The 20,697-nt window shown below is 40.3% G+C and overlaps 1 protein-coding gene across 1 annotated transcript in view; it reads left to right on the forward strand.

The window, feature by feature from the left end:
• The window catches only part of LOC142301881 (beta-1,4-galactosyltransferase 1-like), a 245,803-nt gene extending 225,343 nt beyond the window's left edge, over window positions 1-20,460 (forward strand). Inside the window, exons 5-7 of the mRNA XM_075342954.1 lie at window positions 2,764-2,886; window positions 17,563-17,667; window positions 20,316-20,460. Of these exons, the coding sequence (XP_075199069.1) occupies window positions 2,764-2,886; window positions 17,563-17,667; window positions 20,316-20,460 (373 nt within the window). The remainder of the gene's footprint in view (window positions 1-2,763; window positions 2,887-17,562; window positions 17,668-20,315) is intronic.
• Window positions 20,461-20,697: the final 237 nt, after the last annotated feature.

Raw genomic sequence — 20,697 nt, forward strand, 5'->3', positions numbered from 1 at the left:
CGGTGCCCATATAAGTCAATGGGGACCGGAATCCGGAGGTTAAAAACGTTTGTGGAGGGGCTAGGGGGCTAGGAGCGAGCGCAGCATACTCACCGAGGTGCTATCATGGCGGCACACTCCTTCCGGGTCATGCTGTTACCTTCCGGAGCCAACAATTCAATATTCATTGTTTCCCCGCCCACCGGCGCGTGTTGGTTGCAGCTAGACACGCCCCCACCCTGAGTGGCAGCGTGTCAGCTAACTGCAACCAATCACAGGCAGCAGGGCGGCCAGTGGGCGGGGAAAGCAGTGTGTCCGTCGCAAGTGTGACTCCGGCTTTTTTTTTTATATATTAATTAAATAAATAATTAAAAAACCCGACGTGCGGTCCCCCCTAATTTTCATCCCCAGCCATGGTAATGCTGGCCGGAGGCTGGTATTTCAGCCCGCAGCTGCCCGGTACATTACCGGCTCTGATGCGGTGCCAGTGGGGGTAATAGGTTTGTGATCGCATGGGAAGCGGTACGCAAGTGTACAAGAGCCCTCAGACGTGTGCGGGTGATGCAATGTTAGACTTGTGTGGGTCTGACATGACATCACATGGCACAGTCTGCCACTCTTCGAACATGAGCGTGCATGTACCTAGAAACACATGCATGCTCCTGTCAGATGTGTGTGCGGCTGTGCTTCGATGTCACACTTGTGGGAGTCCCTTGCTGTGACTGCTGCCTAAGATAAACCACATGTGTTTTTTGTTTTTTTTTGTTTTTTTTTAATTTAAATAAATAATTAAAAAAAAAACGACGTGCGGTCCCCCCCAATTTTCATTCCCAGCCATGATAACGCCGGCTGGGGGCTGGTATATCCTCAGCCCAGTATAGCCCGGTATAGCCGCATCTATTAGATGTGGCCATTCCGGGGCGATATCGGCTCATCTTGATTGCCCTGGTGCAGTGGCAATCAAGGTAATAGCAGGGGTTAATAACAGCGCACGGCTGCTACTAAACCCTAGGTTTGTGATTGCACGGGCATCTGTGAGATACCTGCATCACAAACCTGTAAATTATAGTAAATAAATAAGACACAGGGAAATCCTTTATTTGGAATAAAGTACAAACACAGCTTCCTCCTTCACCACTTTTTTACCCCAACACCCTGCAGCTCCGACGTAATCCACACGAGATCCAGCGAAGACACATCCAGCTCAGCTACATGTCAGAGTGAGCAGCCATAGTGCACGGCTGCCCGCTCTGAGTGCAGCCTATTACTGACCGCGATAAGCGATGACTGCACGGCAGAGCTGTCACAGGCTGGAGGGCGCGTCAGCCAGGAACCAATCACAGATGAGAGGACAGCCGGTGGGCGGGAAAAATACGGAAAGCTGTGTGATTGCGTGCACACCACAGGAAGTGAAAGCATGACCCGGAAGCTGTGTGCCGCCATGACAGAGTCTCAGTAAGTATGAAACGCTCATTTATTTATTGTTTTATTTCATTTTTATTAATTGCCGATTCCGGATCGTGCAGCCGGAATCCCGCGCCCGGGTCCAGCCCGGGGATAGCGCTGAAACCGCGCGGATCTGGACGTTCACAGTTCGGGTCCGCTCAACACTACTCATGACCTATTTGAATTTGTCAACTGTTTTATTTCTTTCGCACCTTATCTCTATTGTTAAGCTGGAAACTGTTAGACATCATCTCACCGTCCAAAATGGTTGCTTCATCGCCTGCCTCTTCCAATAAACAGAACGTGATAGTCACTCCTAATTAGCTGTGCTGTATGTGATATCTGTAAGACATTATAGGAAAGCCTGCTTGGCAGCTTCCGAGGTCATGATAGACTTTTGTCTGGTTAATGCAGTCTTCTGAGTTGGGTAAAATAGTTGATGGTTTGGGCGTTTTGGGTGATTCGTACAAGAAATTATCGCAAATTGATATTTTCTGAGTACCGCCAACTCCGAAAAACTTAAATGATTTCCTCATCTTTACTGAATATTTTACAACAAAGCAATACTGTTTGTTAACCTGATTCGTTCTGCTATATTATGTCCATAGATTCCATAAGTATTTGAAGCTGACAAATTCTTTCAGACCATATTGTTAGTTATTACAATATTTTGTGATCATTCCAAAATGCAATTACTATTTCTAATATGGTAGTTCTAGAGAATGGGTTTCACAGCCGCGCCAAAAGACTACTGGATTCTTCTCAGATTAATGTTTCTTTTATTTCATAACAGTCAAGTCTACGCATTTCAGGAGAACACAGCTCCCTTCTTCAGGACAAACCAGCAAAGAATCATCAAATCTCTTTTTTTTTAGGACAAACCAGCAAAGAATCATCAAATCTCTTTGCTGGTTTGTCCTGAAGAAGGGAGCTGTGTTCTCCTGAAACGCGTAGACTTGACCTGTTATGAAATAAAAGAAACATTAATCTGAGAAGAATCCAGTAGTCTTTTGGCGCGGCTGTGAAACCCATTCTCTACTACTCTCTGTTATCTGCCTCTTGGGGACCGCTGCCGGGACTTGGTGTTACATGCTGCTATAGGTGTTGTGACTGTCACAACCCGAATTGGTGAGTAGGATTATTCTTTGCTTCACCCTATATATATTGGGGTAAGACCCTATTGCGCTTTCTTTTTCCACAGTTTTCACTAATACGGTAGTTCTAACATTATAGAGCATATAATGCTGAGAAAAATTGCTGCTGTTATTAAAATGATACATATAGTGGGAAAGTATGTATATATTTGATCAATGTTAATCTTGTGCTATATACTTTCAGGTTGCAATACAAGACATTGTTTGGAGGAGTAGTGGCTTTTACAAAGGAGCAGTTCTTGAAAGTAAATGGTTTCTCCAACATGTTTTGGGGCTGGGGAGGAGAAGATGATGAGCTATATCAAAGGTTTGCTCTTAGAAGTAAAATTATTGTAAACATTTTTTTTTTTTGTTAAAGGATTATCCAGAATAACAATGTGGTTTTATAATAATGAACAAATATATTTAATCATGTGTGCAAATATAATTTTTTTTAACTAAGCCCAATGTTGAAGATACTGTATCACCCTCAATTTATGCTCTTTCAGGTTCTTTTTATTATTCAATTACAAGTTGAGCCATCCTGCAATAGTTCCGGTACTGTTGTTGATCATGTGCAAAGCAGTCTACAGTGTGTCCACCCATATCCTGTCCACCGCCATTAACTTGAGAACGGCGGCAGAAGAAGTGGTGTCTAGGTATAGTAAAGTAACCATGCGCTACGCAATTAAACCACCTATAGCGCCACCTGGTGGAAAACAACGGAGTTACCATTTTTCTCTCGAAAACGGAATGAGATAGAGAAAAAAAAATGAATTACAAATTTGTAAGGCATCCTCAATTCAATACGAATCGAAACCTTGCATACAGAAATGCTATGATTAGAATGTGTAAACCTCACAAGGCTGCGGACGTGAAGCGGTACCTCATGGAGACCTTCCTACAAGTCATTGGGTATGGTGGCTGCATGGTGTGGCCTCCACGCTCACCTGACCTGACCCCATTGGACTTCTTTCTGTGAGGTCACATCAAACAGCAGGTGTATGCGACCCCTCCACCAACATTGCAGGACCTACGAAGACGTATCACAGATGCTTGTGCAAACGTGTCACCTACCACATTGCACAACATGCAGCAAGATACAGTATGCTGTCCAGAGTCCAGATGTGCATTGCTGCTGACGGTGGCCACTTTGAGCATCAAAGTTAAATGAGCGCCATATGCGTGACCAGCATTCAATGTTTTCGGGGGGAAGTCATGGGTTTCATATCATAGGATTTCTGTATGAAAAGTGTCTATTCGTATTGAATTGATGATGCGCTACAATTTTTTAATTCACTTTTTATCTTTAGCTTGTTCCGTTTTTGAGATAAAAATGCTAACTCCGTTGTTTTTCACCAGGTGGCATTATATGTGGTTTTATTGCGTAGCGCATGGCTTCTTTACTATACCTAGACACCACTTCTATGCCTATAGCTGCCGCCGTTCTCAAGTTATAGGTGGTGGACAGGATATGGGTGGAGACACTGTATATCAGTTGGCTTCCCGCCAGCTTAGCCCTGCTGTGCCTTCAGCACTGACAGTGTATTTTATATAAACAATATATTCTTAATGTATGCCACTTTGCACAATCTCATTTTGTACAGTACCCTGCCTGGTTATTTGTATCTTCTACCTTCTGCGTCAATATAACTGCCTGTGTGTTTTACATCATTGTTAACTGGTTTCACCTCAACTCCCCAGGACTTCTCCACAACAAGAATGAGCCGAACTGTGACTGTTGTCTGGTGCTGACAAAACAGTGATGTGAAACTACAAATGCTGCTCTGTTGAGACATATTGCAGAAGATAATCCTCTGCCATATGCAGCTGCAGAGCAGCATTTGCAGTTTGCTCAGCTTTGCACTGCCTGTTAATAACAAGCTTCATTGTGGCCTAGTGAAAGAAAGTTGAACTGTGCTAGAAACCAGCTAATAGTAATGTATAGATACATACAGATAGCTATACCAAGGTAGATGGTAAAAGATAAAATTTGTCTGATAGAGGACATCGCGTGCAGAAATATTAGGCAAGTTGTATTTTAGAATTTTTTTTTTATTATTGATCACCAACTATGTTCTCAATCAACCAAAAAGACTCAAAAATATCAAAGCTTAATATTTTTGGAAGTTGGAGTGGGTATTTTTTAGATTTGGCTATCTTAGGAGGATATCTGTGCAGGTAACTATTACTGTGCAGAATTATTAGGCAACTTAATAAAAACCAAATATATTCCCAGCTCACTTGTTTATTTTCACCAGGTAAACCAATATAACTGCACAAAATTTAGAAATAAATATTTCTGACATGCAAAACAAAACCCAAAAAAATTAGTGACCAATATAGCCAACTTTCTTTGTGATGACACTCAACAGTCTACCATCCATAGATTCTGTCAGTTGCTTGATCTGTTTACGATCAACATTGCATGCAGCAGGCACCCCAGCCTCCCAGACACTGTTCCGAGAGATGTACTGTTTTCCCTCTCTGTAAATCTTACATTTTATGAGGGACCACAGGTTCTCTATGGGGTTCAGATCAGGTGAACAAGGGGGCCATGTCATTATTTTTTCATCTTTTAGACCTTTACTGGCCAGCCACGCTGTAGAGTAGTTGGATGCAAGTGATGGAGCATTGTCCTGCATGAAAATCATGGGGTTTTTTTTAACGATATCGACTTCTTCCTGTACCACTGCTTGAAGAAGTTGTCTTCCAGAAACTGGCAGTAGGTCTGGGAGTTGAGCTTCACTCCATCCTCAACCCGAAAAAGTCCCACAAATTCATATTTGATGATACCAGCCCATACCAGTACCCCTCCTCCACCTTGCTGGCGTCTGAGTCGGAGTGGAGCTCTCTGCCCTTTACTGATCCAGCCTCTGGCCCATCAATCTGGCCCATCAAGTCACCCTCATTTCATCAGTCCATAAAACCTTTGTAAAATCAGTCTTAAGATATTTCTTGGCCCAGTCTTGATATTTTATCTTGTGTTTCTTGCTCAAAGGTGGTTGTTTTTCAGCCTTCCTTACCTTGGCCATGTCCCTGAGTATGGCCCACCTTGTGCTTTTTGATACTCCAGTAACGTTGCAGCTCTGAAATATGGCCAAACTGGTGGCAAATGGAATCTTGGCGGCTTCATTCTTGATTTTCCTCAATTCATGGGCAATTATTTTGCGCCTTTTTGCCCAACACGTTTCTTGCAACCCTGTTGGCTATTTGCCATGAAACGCTTGATTGTTCGGTGATCACGCTTCAAATGTTTGGCAATTTCAAGACTGCTGCATCCCTCTGCAAGACATCTCACAATTTTGGACTTTTCAGAGCCCGTCAAATCTTTCTTCTCACCCATTTTGCCAAACGAAAGGAAGTTGTCTAATAATTAAGCACACCTTATATAGGGTGTTGATGTCATCATTACACCACACCCCTCCTGATTACAGAGATGCACATCACCTGATTTACTTAATTGGTAGTTGGCTCTCAAGCCTATACAGCTTGGAGTAGGACAACATGTATAAAAAGTATCATGTGATCAAAATACTAATTTGCCTAATAATTCTGCACACAGTGTATTGTAAAGGAGCAGGGTGCACAGAAGCATAAGAGGAATTGTACACTCAAGTTTAGCTTGATGATGGCTCAAATTGAAGGGGCTAGTCTGGAGCACATACAAAACAAAGTGAAGGTTTTACAGCACAGAAGAGAACTAAAATGTTGATCGTAAATATAGTTTTAGCAATATTAGAATAGGATTAATCTATTCAGGTATGTTAAGAAGGATGTATCATCAATGGAAAAAGGACACAACGGCATAAGAAATAAATGTTATGTTTTGCTTAGTCTGTTAGGCTTAGACCCTTTCCCTCTACTTTTCTGGGTGCTTACTGGGTTGACTGCCTCTCTAAGTTGATCTACTGTCTTCTGTGAAGAGGAGAATTCCATAGATCAGAGCTGGGAACCTTTTTTCTGCCAAAGGCCATTTGGATATTTATACCCTCATTCGGTGGCCGTACTAAATTATCAGTTGAAGTTTACTCTGCAATATTTGGTCTAATATTTTAATTAACTCACCTCTAATGTGATGCTTCTTTTTGGTGTGACATGTGATGTTTGGTATTATTAATGATATCAACTGATTTTACAGAATTTTGCTGCTTTGTTGCGCAGTTGACTCTATGATATATTTTGAAAAGAACTTTCAGCACTAAGTTCTGAACACAGATATACAGTGCCTTGCAAAAGTATTCGGCTCCCTTGAATTTTTCAACTTTTTCCCACATTTCAGGCTTTAAACATAAAGATAAAAAATTTTAATGTTATGGTGAAGAATCAACAACAAGTGGGACAGAATTGTGCAGTTGAACAAAATGTATTGCTTATTTTAAACTTTTGTTAGAAATAAAAAACTGAAAATTGGGGCGTGCATTATTATTCATCCCCATTACTTTCAGTGCAGGAAACTCACTCCAGAAGTTCATTGAGGATCTCTGAATGATCCAATGTTGTCCTAAATGACTGATTATGATAAATATAATCCACCTGTGTGTAATCAAGTCTCTGTATAAATGCACCTGCTCTGTGATAGTCTCAGTGTTCTGTTTAAAGTGCACAGAGCATCATGAAGACCAAGGAACACAACAGGCAGGTCCATGATATTGTTGTGGAGAAGTTTAAAGCTGGATTTGGTTACAAAAAGAATTCCAAAACTTTAAACATCCCAAGAAGCACTGTGCAATCGATCATATTGAAATGGAAGGAGTATCATTCCACTGCAAATCTACCAAGACCCGACCATCCCTCAAAACTTTCATCTCACACAAGGAGAAGAATGATCACAGATGCAGCCAAGAGGCCCATGATCACTCTGGATGAACTGCAGAGATCTACAGCTGAGGTAGGAGAGTCTGTCCATAGGACAACAATCAGTCGTACACTGCACAAATCTGACCTTTATGGAAGAGTGGCAAGAAGAAATCCATTTCTCAAAGATATCCATAAAAAGTGTTGTTTAAAGTTTGCCACAAGCCACCTGGGAGACACATCAAACATGTGGAAGAAGGTGCTTGGTCAGATGAAACCAAAATCGAACTTTTTGGTCACAATGCCAATTGATATGTTTGGTGTAAAAGCAACACAGCTCATCACCCTGAACACACCATCCCCACTGTCAAATATGGTGGTGGCAGCATCATGGTTTGGGCCTGCTTTTCTTCAGCAGGGACAGGGAAGATGGTTACAATTGATGGGAAGATGGATGGAGCCAAATACAGGACCATTCTTGAAGAAAACCTGTTGGAGTCTGCAAAAGACCTGAGACTGAGACAGAGATTTGTCTTCCAACAAGACAATGATCCCAGACATAAAGCAAAATCTACAATGGAATGGTTCACAAATAAATGTCTCCAGGTGTTAGAATGACCAAGTCAAAGTCCAGACCTGAATCCAATCGAGAATCTGTGGAAAGAGCTAAAGACTGTTGTTCACAAACACTCTCCATCCAACCTCACTGAGCTCAAGTTGTTTGCAAAGGAAAAATGGGCAAGAATTTCAGTCTCTTGATGTGCAAAACTGATAGAGACATACCCCAAGCGATTTGCCGCTGTAATAGCAGCAAAAGGTGATGCTATAAAGTATTAACTTAAAGGGGACTAATAATATTGCACGCCCCAATTTACAGTTTTTTATTTTTTACAAAAGTTTAAAATAAGCAATACATTTCGTTCAGCTTCACAATTGTGTCCCACTTGTTGTTGATTCTTCACCATAACATTTAAATTTTTCATCTTTATGTTTGAAGCCTGAAATGTAGGAAAAGGTTGAAAAAATCAAGGGGGCCAAATACATTCGCATGGCACTCTATAGTACGCTAACAAGCAAAAGGGTAACAAACAATGTTTTGATCTTCTGACCTTCAAGATCCATATCTCACCATCCAGTAAAGCTGGGGTGGGGAACTTCTGGCCCATAGGACCTTTTCACAATACTAGGGACTCCATGGTGAAGCCGCATTTGCAGCGGCGATACGCGTCGGAGGATGATTATGCCTCAGCAGCCCCCATCTATAATCTAGCCACTTGGATCAGTAGTAGTGTGGGTCTCTAGGCCAGTTTTTGGATTCCCATATCCAGGTGGATCCCTGGGCACAAGTGGGCTTTACTCCTCTATTCACACTGGATTTTCCCTCCTCTACAGGGCACAACCAGCAGGTTTGAATTCATTTAATGGTCTGCTCATTTAGTGAGGCTTTTGGAGGGTCTGTTTGTTTATACATACAGTGTATTATAGTACTATTTGTGGAGTATGTATTCTTTCCATGGTGTCCAGCATTTATTCTATATTTTGACAACAATAGAGGTTGAAATATGGTATCCCTTAATAGCATTGTACTACTTATAGGGTTTCTTGTTATCTGCTGTTAGCTCATGTGTAACATCGTTGGCATTTAGTGATTTTATGTGTTTCTAACCCATGTGTGTTTTGTATTAATAAAATTCAAAATTTATTGTGATTGTTGGTGGTGTGCTCTTCTATGCTTTGTCTTTTCTCTTTCTAAACGGTTATTTTACAAGCATGGAGTACCCCTGCTACTATCGTATTTGATATTAGTGGTGCACCTCATTTAATTCATTACACAGCAATGAAATACAACATTACTGTACATATATTCTGTTTTATGTCACTTCTTCTGTTTCAGGTTTCGGAAACCTTGAACTGTTCATTCTTTGGGTGGCTCTCTTTGAAAGCCGCCTGATCTATATACTTTAAAGTAAAGAGTAAAAATAGCAGCAGTAGAGCCACAAGAAAGACTGAAAGTATGACAACAAAGATGCTTGAGGAATACGTTTTCCTGAAGTTTTTTGCCTTAAGGCCCTATGCGCACACTGCGTTGATTTGCCGTGGTTTTTGCTGCAGAACAGGTGCGGCTTTTGTTCAGAACCTTTCTGCAGTCCTTCCCAAGCAAAATCTATGGGAAAACCAAAATGCTGTGCGCACACTGCTTTTATTTCCTATAGGTTTTGCTGCAGAATTTGTGCAGCTTATCTGCAGAAAAAAAAAGTAGCATGTCACTTCTTTTTCGCCGGTACCTGCGTTTTTGCCATAGATAATGGTAAAAAACCACAGGGACCAACCCGCGGAAAAAACGCGTCAAACCACGGTAAAATCGCATGCGGATTCCGGGTGCGTTTTCACCGTGTTTTTTTGCCGGGGGTGCAGAATTCTACCAGGGGCGTGGCTTTTTCTTAAGAAAAGCAAATTTTCCAGTGCGCACAGACCCTAAAGATGTCTTGTACATATACCCTAAAGCGGGCTTTAAACGCTACGATATATCAAACAATATGTCGCCGGGGTTACGTTGTTAGTGACGCACATCCGGCCTCGTTTGACATATCGTAGTGTGTAACACAAATGAGCGACTGTGAACGAGCAAAAATACTCACCTTATCGTTGCTCGTTGACACGTCACTCATTTTCAAAAAATCAAACGTCCTTCTGTGCTCCCATTGTTCATCGTTCCCAAGGCAGCACACGTCGCTCCGTGTGACACCCCGGGAATGATGAACTGCAGCTTACCTGCAGCCGCCGGCAATGCGGAAGGATGGAGGTGGGCGGGAAGTTTACGTCCCGCTCATCTCCGCCCCTCCACTTCTATTGGGCGGCCGCTGTTTGACGTTGCTGTGACGCCGAACATCCCTCCCACTTCAGGAAGAGGATGTTTGCCGCCCACAGCGAGGTCGTTCGGGAGGTATGTGTGACGGGGGGGTTAGGAGTTTGTGCGACACGGGCAAGAAATTGCCCATGCCGCACAAACGATGGGGGCGGGTGCGATCGCAAATGCGATCGGATGACATATTGACACGTGTAAAGCAGCCTTCACACTTAAGGTCTTGCAAAATACTTGGTTAAAAAAAAAAACACTTGTTCTTACGTAATTCTCGTGTGCTGATCTCAAATCTGAGATTAGTTTTTTTCTGTAAGCTACAGTTTTTTGCAATTCAAGATTTTAGGTTTTCATCTTATTGTACAAATTTCAACAGTTAGTTTATCCCTAGAACGCATACCTGGGGCCTCGCAGGCCTGCTAGGTTACTTGTTTTCTATTTTCTGCAAGATTACTTTAGTTACAATTTTGAAACTCTAGGTATTCCTCAGGTATATAGTTGTTAGTAATTTCCAGTTGTTCATATATTTTTATGTTATAGGCGTTCTGGTAAAATAACTCTTTTTTGAGACTACCCCATATTCACATACCTGGGGCTTTTTAGGCCTGTACTTGGTTTACATGTGATCCTCAGTCTTTTTGTCTGTACTGTTGCTGGGGAAGACTTTGTCTTTATTACTCAGTCTTTATGACTCTGCTGTTGCTGGGAAAAGTGTGGTCTCTGCCTGACTACATGGTCATGTGATCTTGGGAGGGAGGCTCCCTCACAAAGTCATGCGTCTCTGACATCATCGCAGGTCATGAGCACACAGGAACAGGAGGACAGACAACATCCTGTTCATTGTGTGCTACTTGCTGAAGAGACTTTGGAGGATTGAGTCAGCTTTCTTGTTTATGGAAAAAGAAACTTTCTGAGCTTCAAAAATCCAGAGGCTTCTACTGCACCTAAAAGAAAGTGGTGACCTGCTGAAGGTAAGAGGAGGGGGGCTGCACTTTACCTTTAGCACACACACTAACAAAGAGTGCACAACCCTGATTGTAATCGTTTTGTTTTTTTTCATTTTAGTTTACTGACATCTAAGGTTACAATGGCACAGTCTACATCCAGGAGTTTGACTGACCAAGAAATTGAGGCAACCATTTTTGATAGTGATGAAGACAGTGAACTTTCTTTGTCTGATGAAGAGTACATGCCATCAGCTAATGTCTCTACTTCATTGTCCAGTGATTCTTAAGATGATGAAGAAGTAGTGGATCCAGCAGAACGTACAAATAGAACATTCAAAACTAATGTTTTTTTGGAACAGTACTGCTGGGGTTCTTGGACGCACCCCATCACATAATATTATGAGAGTTGTGAAGGCGCTGTAGGAATTCCCCAAGTCTTGTCCAAAAGAGATGTTTTCTGTAAATTTTTTTCAGATTATATTGCAGATAAGGTAGTTTTGTGTACTAACTTAGAAGGTAAACATATCACTTCAATGTCAGTCAATAGATTTGAGAATATTCGGAGAAGCCTTCGTTTTGATGATAAGAGAACTTGTCCTGTGAGGTAGGAAACAGATAAATTAGCCCCTATTAGCTACATCTGGAATCTTTTCATCAAAAACTGTACAAAGCTTTACCATTCTAATGACAATGTGACAGTGGATAAGCAACTTCTTGCCTTTTCGGGATGTTGCAAATTCATTCAGTTTATGCCCAGTAAACCTGCCAAGTATGGCATAAAAATGTTCTGGATGTGTGATTCTACAAGCTATTATGGCATGAATGGTCTGATTTACTGCGGCAAAGAAGCTGATGTTCCAGTCCAGAAAGATCTATGTTCTGACATAGTAAAAACACTTGCAGTACCATTTTTGAATTCTGGAAAAAATATAACAATGGACAACTACTTTATCAATCTGGAACTGGGCACATTTTTGCTTCAGAAAAAATGTACACTTGTTGATACTATGAGGCCAAACCACAGCGAAATTCCTCCAATCATGAAGCACAATCCCAAGCGACTACTTTATGAGAGTGTCTTTGGTTTCTGCAATCAAGCAACAATGGTATCTTATAAAGCAAAGAAAGAAAAATCTGTGATATTACTGAGTACAATGCATCATGATGGAAGTATTGACACCAATGACAGGAAACAGAAACCTGAAATCATATGCATTATAATAAAACAAAAGGAGGTGTGGACAAGATGGATGAAATGATTGGAGAGTATTCGTGCAAGAGGCAGACAAAATGTTGGCCTGTAGTCATTTTTTATAGTATCCTTGATGTGTCAGCCCTTAATAACTATATTGTTTATAGTGAACCTCATCCAGAATTCCATGTCAACAGGAAGGCCAAGAGACGTCAATTCTTGGCGGAACTTTGCTATGAACTTTTGATGTCTACCAAGATGGAGCGAAGCAACACAAAATGCTTGCCAAGAAAAATTACGGAAGCTATGATCCGATGTGGTATACATTTTCAAGAACATCCAGAGCCAAGAGAAAAAAAAAGAAAGCGCTGTTATATTTGTCCAGCAAAGAAGGAAAGGAAATCTGAGCGTTTCTGTACTATTTGTGGACAAAATGTCTGCAAGGAACATTCTTCCGAAAAAATAATATGTGAAAATTGTTGGGGTAATCAGTAAAGCTGAAAAGGAAAGTTTTTGAAAAGAAATATTCCTGCACTATGTTTACTACAACTTTTATATAAAAAAAACTTTTAGACAAAAGAATCGTTTTATATATATATATATATATATATAAATATAGATATATATATATATATATATATATATATAAATATATATATATATATATATATATATATATATATCTTATATATTTTATATATATATAAAGAATTATATAGAATGCATATATTGGGTGATTTACTTTTTTTTGTTTTATGCACATAATTATAATGTTTTGAAATATTCACATCTCAAATAAACTTTGAAAAGTATTTCTATTTGAGTTACTCCTTGTTATTTGCACACAGACCTAAAAGGCCCCAGGTATGTGAAAGTGTAGATTTCTATGGTTGCGCAGTCTAGGGTTAAGATAATGAAGTAGAATGTCTTCTTGGGCATCATCTTTGTGAAAGTGTAATAATGTAATGCAGTAAATACACTAAAATATATGATTACATCAGAATTTGTCTACAATTTCGAAATAGAACATATTAAAACATATTTTATTCATAAAATTGACACAAAACTTATTTAAATTCTATTCAGGCAAAAATTTGTATTTGTACCTCTTGCGCTTATGTACTTGTTGAGGACAATCTTGTTTGATGCTCCAGCAGTAGCCTGCCATCATATTTTTGTCCCATCGCCCCTGATAAAGCTCTTCCATAGTCTTCAGATCTTGATGAAAGCATTCTCCCTGCTCATCACTAACAGCTCCAAGATTTTCGGGAAACTTATCAAGGTGACTGTTCAGGAAGTGAATCTTAATGCTCATGTTACATCCAAAGTCGCAGAAAGCCAACAGCATCCTTTGAACCAGAAGTTCGTAGTTTTCTGCTTTTTGTTGCCAAGTAAGTTCTTTGTAACTGCCAAAAAAGACTGCCATGCTGCTTTCTCCTCCTTATTAATTTTCTTTTCAAATTCTTCGTCACATATGAGGGTTCGAATTTGAAGTCCATCGAATACACATGCTTTTATCTTCTCGAAAGACAAGGCAGGAAAAGCAGAAATAATATGTCGAAAGCATTCATGAACGAACTGCTTCATTAAACCAAGTGTGATGTGAAGTGGGAGGAAAATGATCCTGACTTGATCAACTACAGGTTCATTCACAATATTTTGCATCCCTGCTTCCAGAGCTCCATGTTTCGGCCACTCCTTCTGTGTCCAGTGTTTCTCCCAAGCTTGGCTGTCCCACAAACACAGAAAGCAAGGATACTTTGTGAAACCTCTCTGTTGCAGGAGATTTACTATTTTAAGATCTACACAAATGATCCAATTATGCTCCTCATACTTCAGCAAGTTGAGGACAATTTTTATGTCACTATAATCTTCTAGCAGATGAGTTGAATGACCAATTGGAACCACTGCATAAACATTACCGTTATATAGGAGAACTCATTTCAGACTTTGTTTAGAGCTGTCAAGAAATAGCCGCCATTCTGTTGGACTGTAAGTGGTAATACCTAGCTGGGTGAGAAGACTACTGATATCATGACAGAAAACAAAGTGTTTGTCCACAAAAAATTGTACACGCTTCCTGAAATGGGATACTTTAGCTGACTGGTGAAGTACATTCTTTTCTTGAAGCCTGGAGGCTAATAGCTCAGCTACTTTCTTTAATAGGCCCAAATATCTTACTAAATCATTCAATTCGGGTTGGGTAAACTGCTGAAGGGTTAATTACTGCTTAGCATCAGAAGAAGACCCTTCAGATTCTACATTCATTTCATCATGTTTCTTATCAAAATACATTTGATCACCATGTTCACTTTCTTCGTCCTTACAATAAATAAAACAATTGAAAACTGAATCCGGCAGTGTCTCAGAGTGTGTGATAGGTTGTATTGCTGAAGGAATATTAGGATATGCGATCATATGCCGTTTTTTCTTGCCGATGCCCTTTGCATGGATCAGACAGAAATAACAGACACTGCTGTGGTCCTTAGGTTCATGTCAAACCATGGGAATGCCAAAAGGCATTCCTTTGCATTGTTGAATCATTGTCCTTTAATTCCAATTTAAAAACCAATGCATGCCATAAACTGTAACAAAAATAAATTAAAATTGCCAAAAAACTAGAGCATGCACCAAAAAAACGGATTTCAGATGTGGAAATATATAGAAAAAGTTCTAAAACCTCATGCAACAGAAAATGAAAAATTATTGTTGCCCAATTTGTGAATGCTTGAAAAAAAATATGTGTGCATATAGTCTAAGGATACACTGCCTTTGGAGTATTTCTGGAGGGGTTTTTTTTTGTTACATTAAGCATTACCTGAAAACGTTTAGGACAGTTTTTTCCCAAAGTATTTGTTTTTAAGCCTTTTGATTGGACAATGCATTGGAGCCTCAAGGCCACCAGTCCATCGCAAGCCTCTTCAAACAAGTAAGGCTGCTTTCACACAATGTTTTTTTAACATCCGTCATGAACATTTTTTTAACGCAAAAACGGATCCAGTGCAAATGCGTTTTCATTTCAATGCATTTGCAATGGACTCGCGTCAACATACGTTCACCTGCGTTTGTGTGCGTTATAGTGAGGATCCAGCGACTTGCAGTTTTTTATCTTTTTTCAAAAACGCTACTTGTAGCGTTTTTGAGCTGCGTCCAAATACTGCAAATTGCTGGATCCTGACTAAACAGCATGCAAACGCATATGAACGCTGGCATGCTGATAGACAGGATCCTGCTTGCTCTACTGAGCATGCACAGAAACCAGCCTGGTGTGATCAGTCCCTCTCTCCACCTCCCTCTCTCCACCTCCCTCCCTCCCCCTCCCTCTCTCTCTCTCTCCGCCGCCTGAGAGCTGCAGACACTAGTAACCAAGGTAAACATCGGGTAACCGCGGTCTTAGTTACCCGATGTTTATGTTGGTTACGTGTGCAGGCTCCTAGCAGCTGCAGACGCTCGTAACCAATGTAAATATCGGGCATCCAAGGAAGTTACCCGATGTTTACCTTGGTTACGAGCCTCCACAGCTGTTAGATGTCGGTTCCCAGTCTTTCACGTTCAGTTCCCCTCACTCCCGATCACATGACTCCAATGCCCGCCCATAAACTTAAAATGACAGGATCCTGCAAACTAACACATGCGTTTGCATGCGTTTTTTGCTGTAAAAGCAGGATCCGCTTTTGCAGCAAAAAAATGTTTATGACGCATGTTAAAAAAACATAGTGTGAAAGCAGCCTAATATGTGCTTTCTTTTTATTCCGCAAGGTAATGTTTCATTTTCACAGGCCAATTGTAAAAAAATCTGCAAAGTACATGCAAGAAGATACCTATGTTAATGTTCCAGGTGTCTACTCTCAGAAAATAAATAGGCATAGGGAGTGTAATATCAACTTTTTTCAATTTAGCCTTTATTTGTACATGTCAAAATTGCAGATATTGTTCTGTCTTCCAATATCGCAAAGTGTTGAAAAAACCCTTGTCAGATAAAAGGTTAAAACTTCCATCTATTCTATTCATACAGAGGGAGAGGGGGTGGGCTGAATTACCCATTATTGTTCTGCTGATAGGAGTTAAGGGAACATTTTTTCTCGTTACTCTGCTTTTTACCATTACCCTGACAACTCAGTGTTATTATTCCCCTCGTCAATGGGGTGTGTATGGACACTCCTCAACTGGTATCAAACAGGGGTCAATTATGTCATACATTTCTAGAAATAATAACAAGAGGAACCACACAATGTAGAGTTGAAAGAAAAGATGACCCACCTTAGTTTTTTATGAAAACTACAAGTAGTTACTAAAATAGATATATCAGGAGTGGCGGCAGAAAAAAGTTCAAGAGCAATACTAGTTCTATGTAACAACTCAAGACCCTTTCTCAGGCACCACTGTTAGGCTGTGTGCACACATTGCGTTTTTTCATGCATTTCCACAGCGTTTTGAACTGCAGCGTTTTAATGCCAAAATGCATGTGTTTTGTTTTCCAAGACAAGTCTTTCAGAAATAGGCATATTGTGTGCTCACTATGCGTCCAAAAACGTTTGCGTTTTTTGTGTTAAAATTTTGTCAAAATCTCTGCGTTTGAAAAAGTAACATGTCAATTCTTTTGAGCGTTTTGACAGCATTTTGGTATCATTGAAGACAATGAGAATTATCAGAACGCATTCTAAATTCAAATCATTGCGTTTTACTTGCATTTTTTTAATGTGATCTGCATGTATATTTGTCAACGAAAACGCATCCGTTTTTGGCTGGTAGTGAGCTCAAGGGCTTCCCTGATTATATTACATCCTCAACTAACGTAGAGTTCCATTTTGCAAAGACATTTTCTAAGAGATTCTACCTATTCAACAGAATGTAATGAATGTTTGGTAGCAGGAAATGACATCAGTAGATGTCTACTTTTTTTTTTTTCATTTCTGGAAGCTTTATTCTATGATGACAATATATTAGAAACGCAACTAACAGAACGCAAGTAAAACGCATGTGAAAAGCAATCAAAACGCACCTAAAACGCAATGAAAACTTACTCAAAACGCATGCGTTTTTCCAGCGTTTTTGTGGTCAAAACCAAATTTGACATTGTCAAATTCTGCCAGAGGAAACATTTATTTCTGCAAGGTACTGGACGCAACATGCGCACATGCCCTAAAGTAAAAGATGCACTCCCCAAGCACAAGTTAAAATAACTAACTTTCCATTTTTTTTATTCAGGGTAATTTCTGCCGGGATGAAGATTGAACGACGTGATCAAACTATTTCAAAAGCAAAAGCAATTCTACACAAAAGAGACACTGGTAACGAGCGAAATGGAAAAAGGTTTGTTTTTAAGTTTTAAAATAAAATAAAATAGAGTTAGCTATGATTTTAATTATTGTATTATATTTTAGTTTTTTTAGTAAAGTATTAGTAGCATTTATGGGCTTGAAGGAGGTATCCAGTCTAAATCCACAAGTCTGCAGTCACTCTACTACTGATTTAAGCATGTTATGAGACAGTACTATGGATATTCTTTATAAGTTTGACTTTATTAATGTCATCAAAGAATGCAGCACTATACAAACTTGATATAACAAAAGGGTGCAAGCCTTATGCGGGCTTCACACGAGCTGATCTATCGTGCGATTGCACGAGCAATCGTACCCACCCCCGTCGTTTGTGCCTCACGGGCAATTAGTTGCACGTGGCGCACAAAGTCATTAACCCCCCCGTTACATGTACTTACCTCCCGGACTACGTCGCTGTGGGCGGCGAACATCCACTTCCTGAAGGGGGAGGGACGTTCGGCATCACGTCGACGTCACACAGCGGCCGGCCAATAAAAGCGGAGGGGCGGAGATGAGCGGGACGTAAACATCCCGCACACCTCCTTCCTTCCGCATTGCTGGCGGGACGCAGGTAAGCTGTGTTCATCGTTCCCGGGGTGTCACACGGAGTGATGTGTGCTGCCTCGGGAACGATGAACAACCGGACGGTCGATTTTTTTAAACTGAGCGACATGTCAACGATGAACGAGAAGGAGAGTATTTCTGCTCGTTCACCGTCGCACGTAGCTGTCACACGCTACGATATATCTAGCGATGCCGGATGTGCGTCACTACCGACGTGACCCCGACGACATATCGCCCGATATATCATACCATGTGACGCCCGCATTAGGATAATGACCTAGTATCCTCAATATGTATACAGTACAAATGGGACTCGAGAAATTTAAAAAAACAAAGGAAAAAAATAAAGAAAATAAGAACGAAGTGAGCGCTTCATACTTACCGAGGATTCGGCTTCTGCATCCTCTCCTTCACTTCTTGGGCTGCTCATTAGGCTTATCCATATGCACTTCTTTTCTTGCCCACTGGTCAGCCTGGCGTCTGTGATTGGTTGCAGTCAGACGCGCCCCAAGCCTGTGTGACAGCGTCCGACTGCAACCAATCACAGGCGCTATTTTTTTTTTAGCTATTTATTTTTTATTTTTTTTAAAAAAGCCACATGCGGTTCCTCTTATGTTCATACACAGCCAAAATAAGCACATGGCTGGGACCCTACACCAATTTTTTTATTTAGTTATTTAATGTTATCGTACAATAGATGCACACAGCGCCTGTGATTGGAAGTGTCAGATGCTGTCACTTAGCGTGGGGGCGCGTTTGACTGCAGCCAATCACAGGTGTCGGTGGGTGAGGAAAGCACTGAATATTCAATGAGTGTTAATTATCCACCCCAGAAGTAAATGCGCGGCCTGGATGCAGTGTACTGCCATGCTCGGTAAGTAAAGCGCTCCTGCTCCAATCCCCCTATCCATTCTACCAACATTTTTAATAGCCGGATTCTAGTCCCCATAGACTTATATAGACCGTAACCGGATTTTAAAAAACAAATAACAGGGACCCACTAGTCCTGGTTATCAGCGAGTCCGCTGATCACTAGTCTTTACACATGTATTCACACCTTTTCAGCTCTTCAAACTGTGAGCCTTTTCCAAGCCATGAGTGCTGCCATTTTTGCTCACTTTTTTAATAGCTAGAGTACTTTTTATTGAATATGTGCTTTTTATAAAAATAAGGATTTCTCTTAATCAGATCCAATAGCTGATTGGAAATGTGAGGCATAAACTAAAAACCATGCTCTTAAAACCTGCAAAGTTTGAATTGAAAGAAACCTGTCAGCAGAAAATTATATTTACCTGCAGACATAGTGGTAATTTGCAGGTATTTTTTTTTTTAACTTGTTCAGCTGTTTAATTGGAAGAGCAGCTACAAGGAGAAAATGAAGTTGTATTTCTCTCTGCAGCCGCTCACTTATAGTCACAAGGCAGTGAACAGTCACCACCTTGACTGACATCCTACTCTGCAAATTCAAGTCAGTCAAGGGTGAGTAATTACAGAACATTAATGAATGGTAAGTAGTGACTGTTTACCGCCCCTGCATTATCCTGATGACTGGAAGTTAGCAGCTGTAAAGAGAATATAACTTAATTTTCTCCCAGTAGCCGCTCTTCCAATCAGACATTCGAACATGTTTACAAAATATTTACCTGCAGATTACCACTATGTCTGAAGGTAAATACCATTTTTTGTTTCCCATTGAGCACATCGGGAACATCATTGGTTGACAATTGCAAAGGGAGCTGCCAGCAGTGGATCTTGATGATTTGTATACCCAAGTACATTCGGCACAGCAGAACAATCCTCAGACAACCATGGATAACCTCATTGATGTAGCATGCCAAGTCTTGTAAGTGTGTGTATTCCTACAGGTAGCGCTTATACTCCACATTCGAGATATTTGTAAAATGTTGTTTTCATTCCATGATTTGAATATTATTAATATTTTTTTCATTCCCGTAATTTCTATAATTTCCTTCATGGTGTTGGAATGTCAATGTTGAAGAGTGTGTGGGACTAATAGATAGATAGACAAATATCTGTAAATTATGTTTTTCACAGACTTCCTTTTCTTTTTTGCAGTGTCCCTTTGATAAGAAAAGCATCAAAACGAATGCATATCGATGGACTGAGCTCACTGAACTACACAGTGATCAGTATAACTAAACATCGACTATACACCAAAGTGACAGCTGACATTGGCCTACCAGAGAAAATCATTAAATAGAAAACAAGACCTCTGGAGAATATATACCATATATTTATTTCACATGAACTGCTATTTGAGGCATGTGAGATATAAGGAACAAAAATAAATTAAGACTAAATTGATGGAGGCAATTAGTTCTCTAAAAAGAAAGGACAGAAAATATAAAGAATATTTTTTTGTGAAGAAGAGCTGAATATGTTCAATGCAGATATTGTACAGGACATTTTGAAGCTCAAGACTTCTCTATACACTTCT

Source organism: Anomaloglossus baeobatrachus, chromosome 1 (genome assembly GCF_048569485.1).
Source record: "Anomaloglossus baeobatrachus isolate aAnoBae1 chromosome 1, aAnoBae1.hap1, whole genome shotgun sequence".
In the NCBI taxonomy this organism is placed as follows: domain Eukaryota; kingdom Metazoa; phylum Chordata; class Amphibia; order Anura; family Aromobatidae; genus Anomaloglossus; species Anomaloglossus baeobatrachus.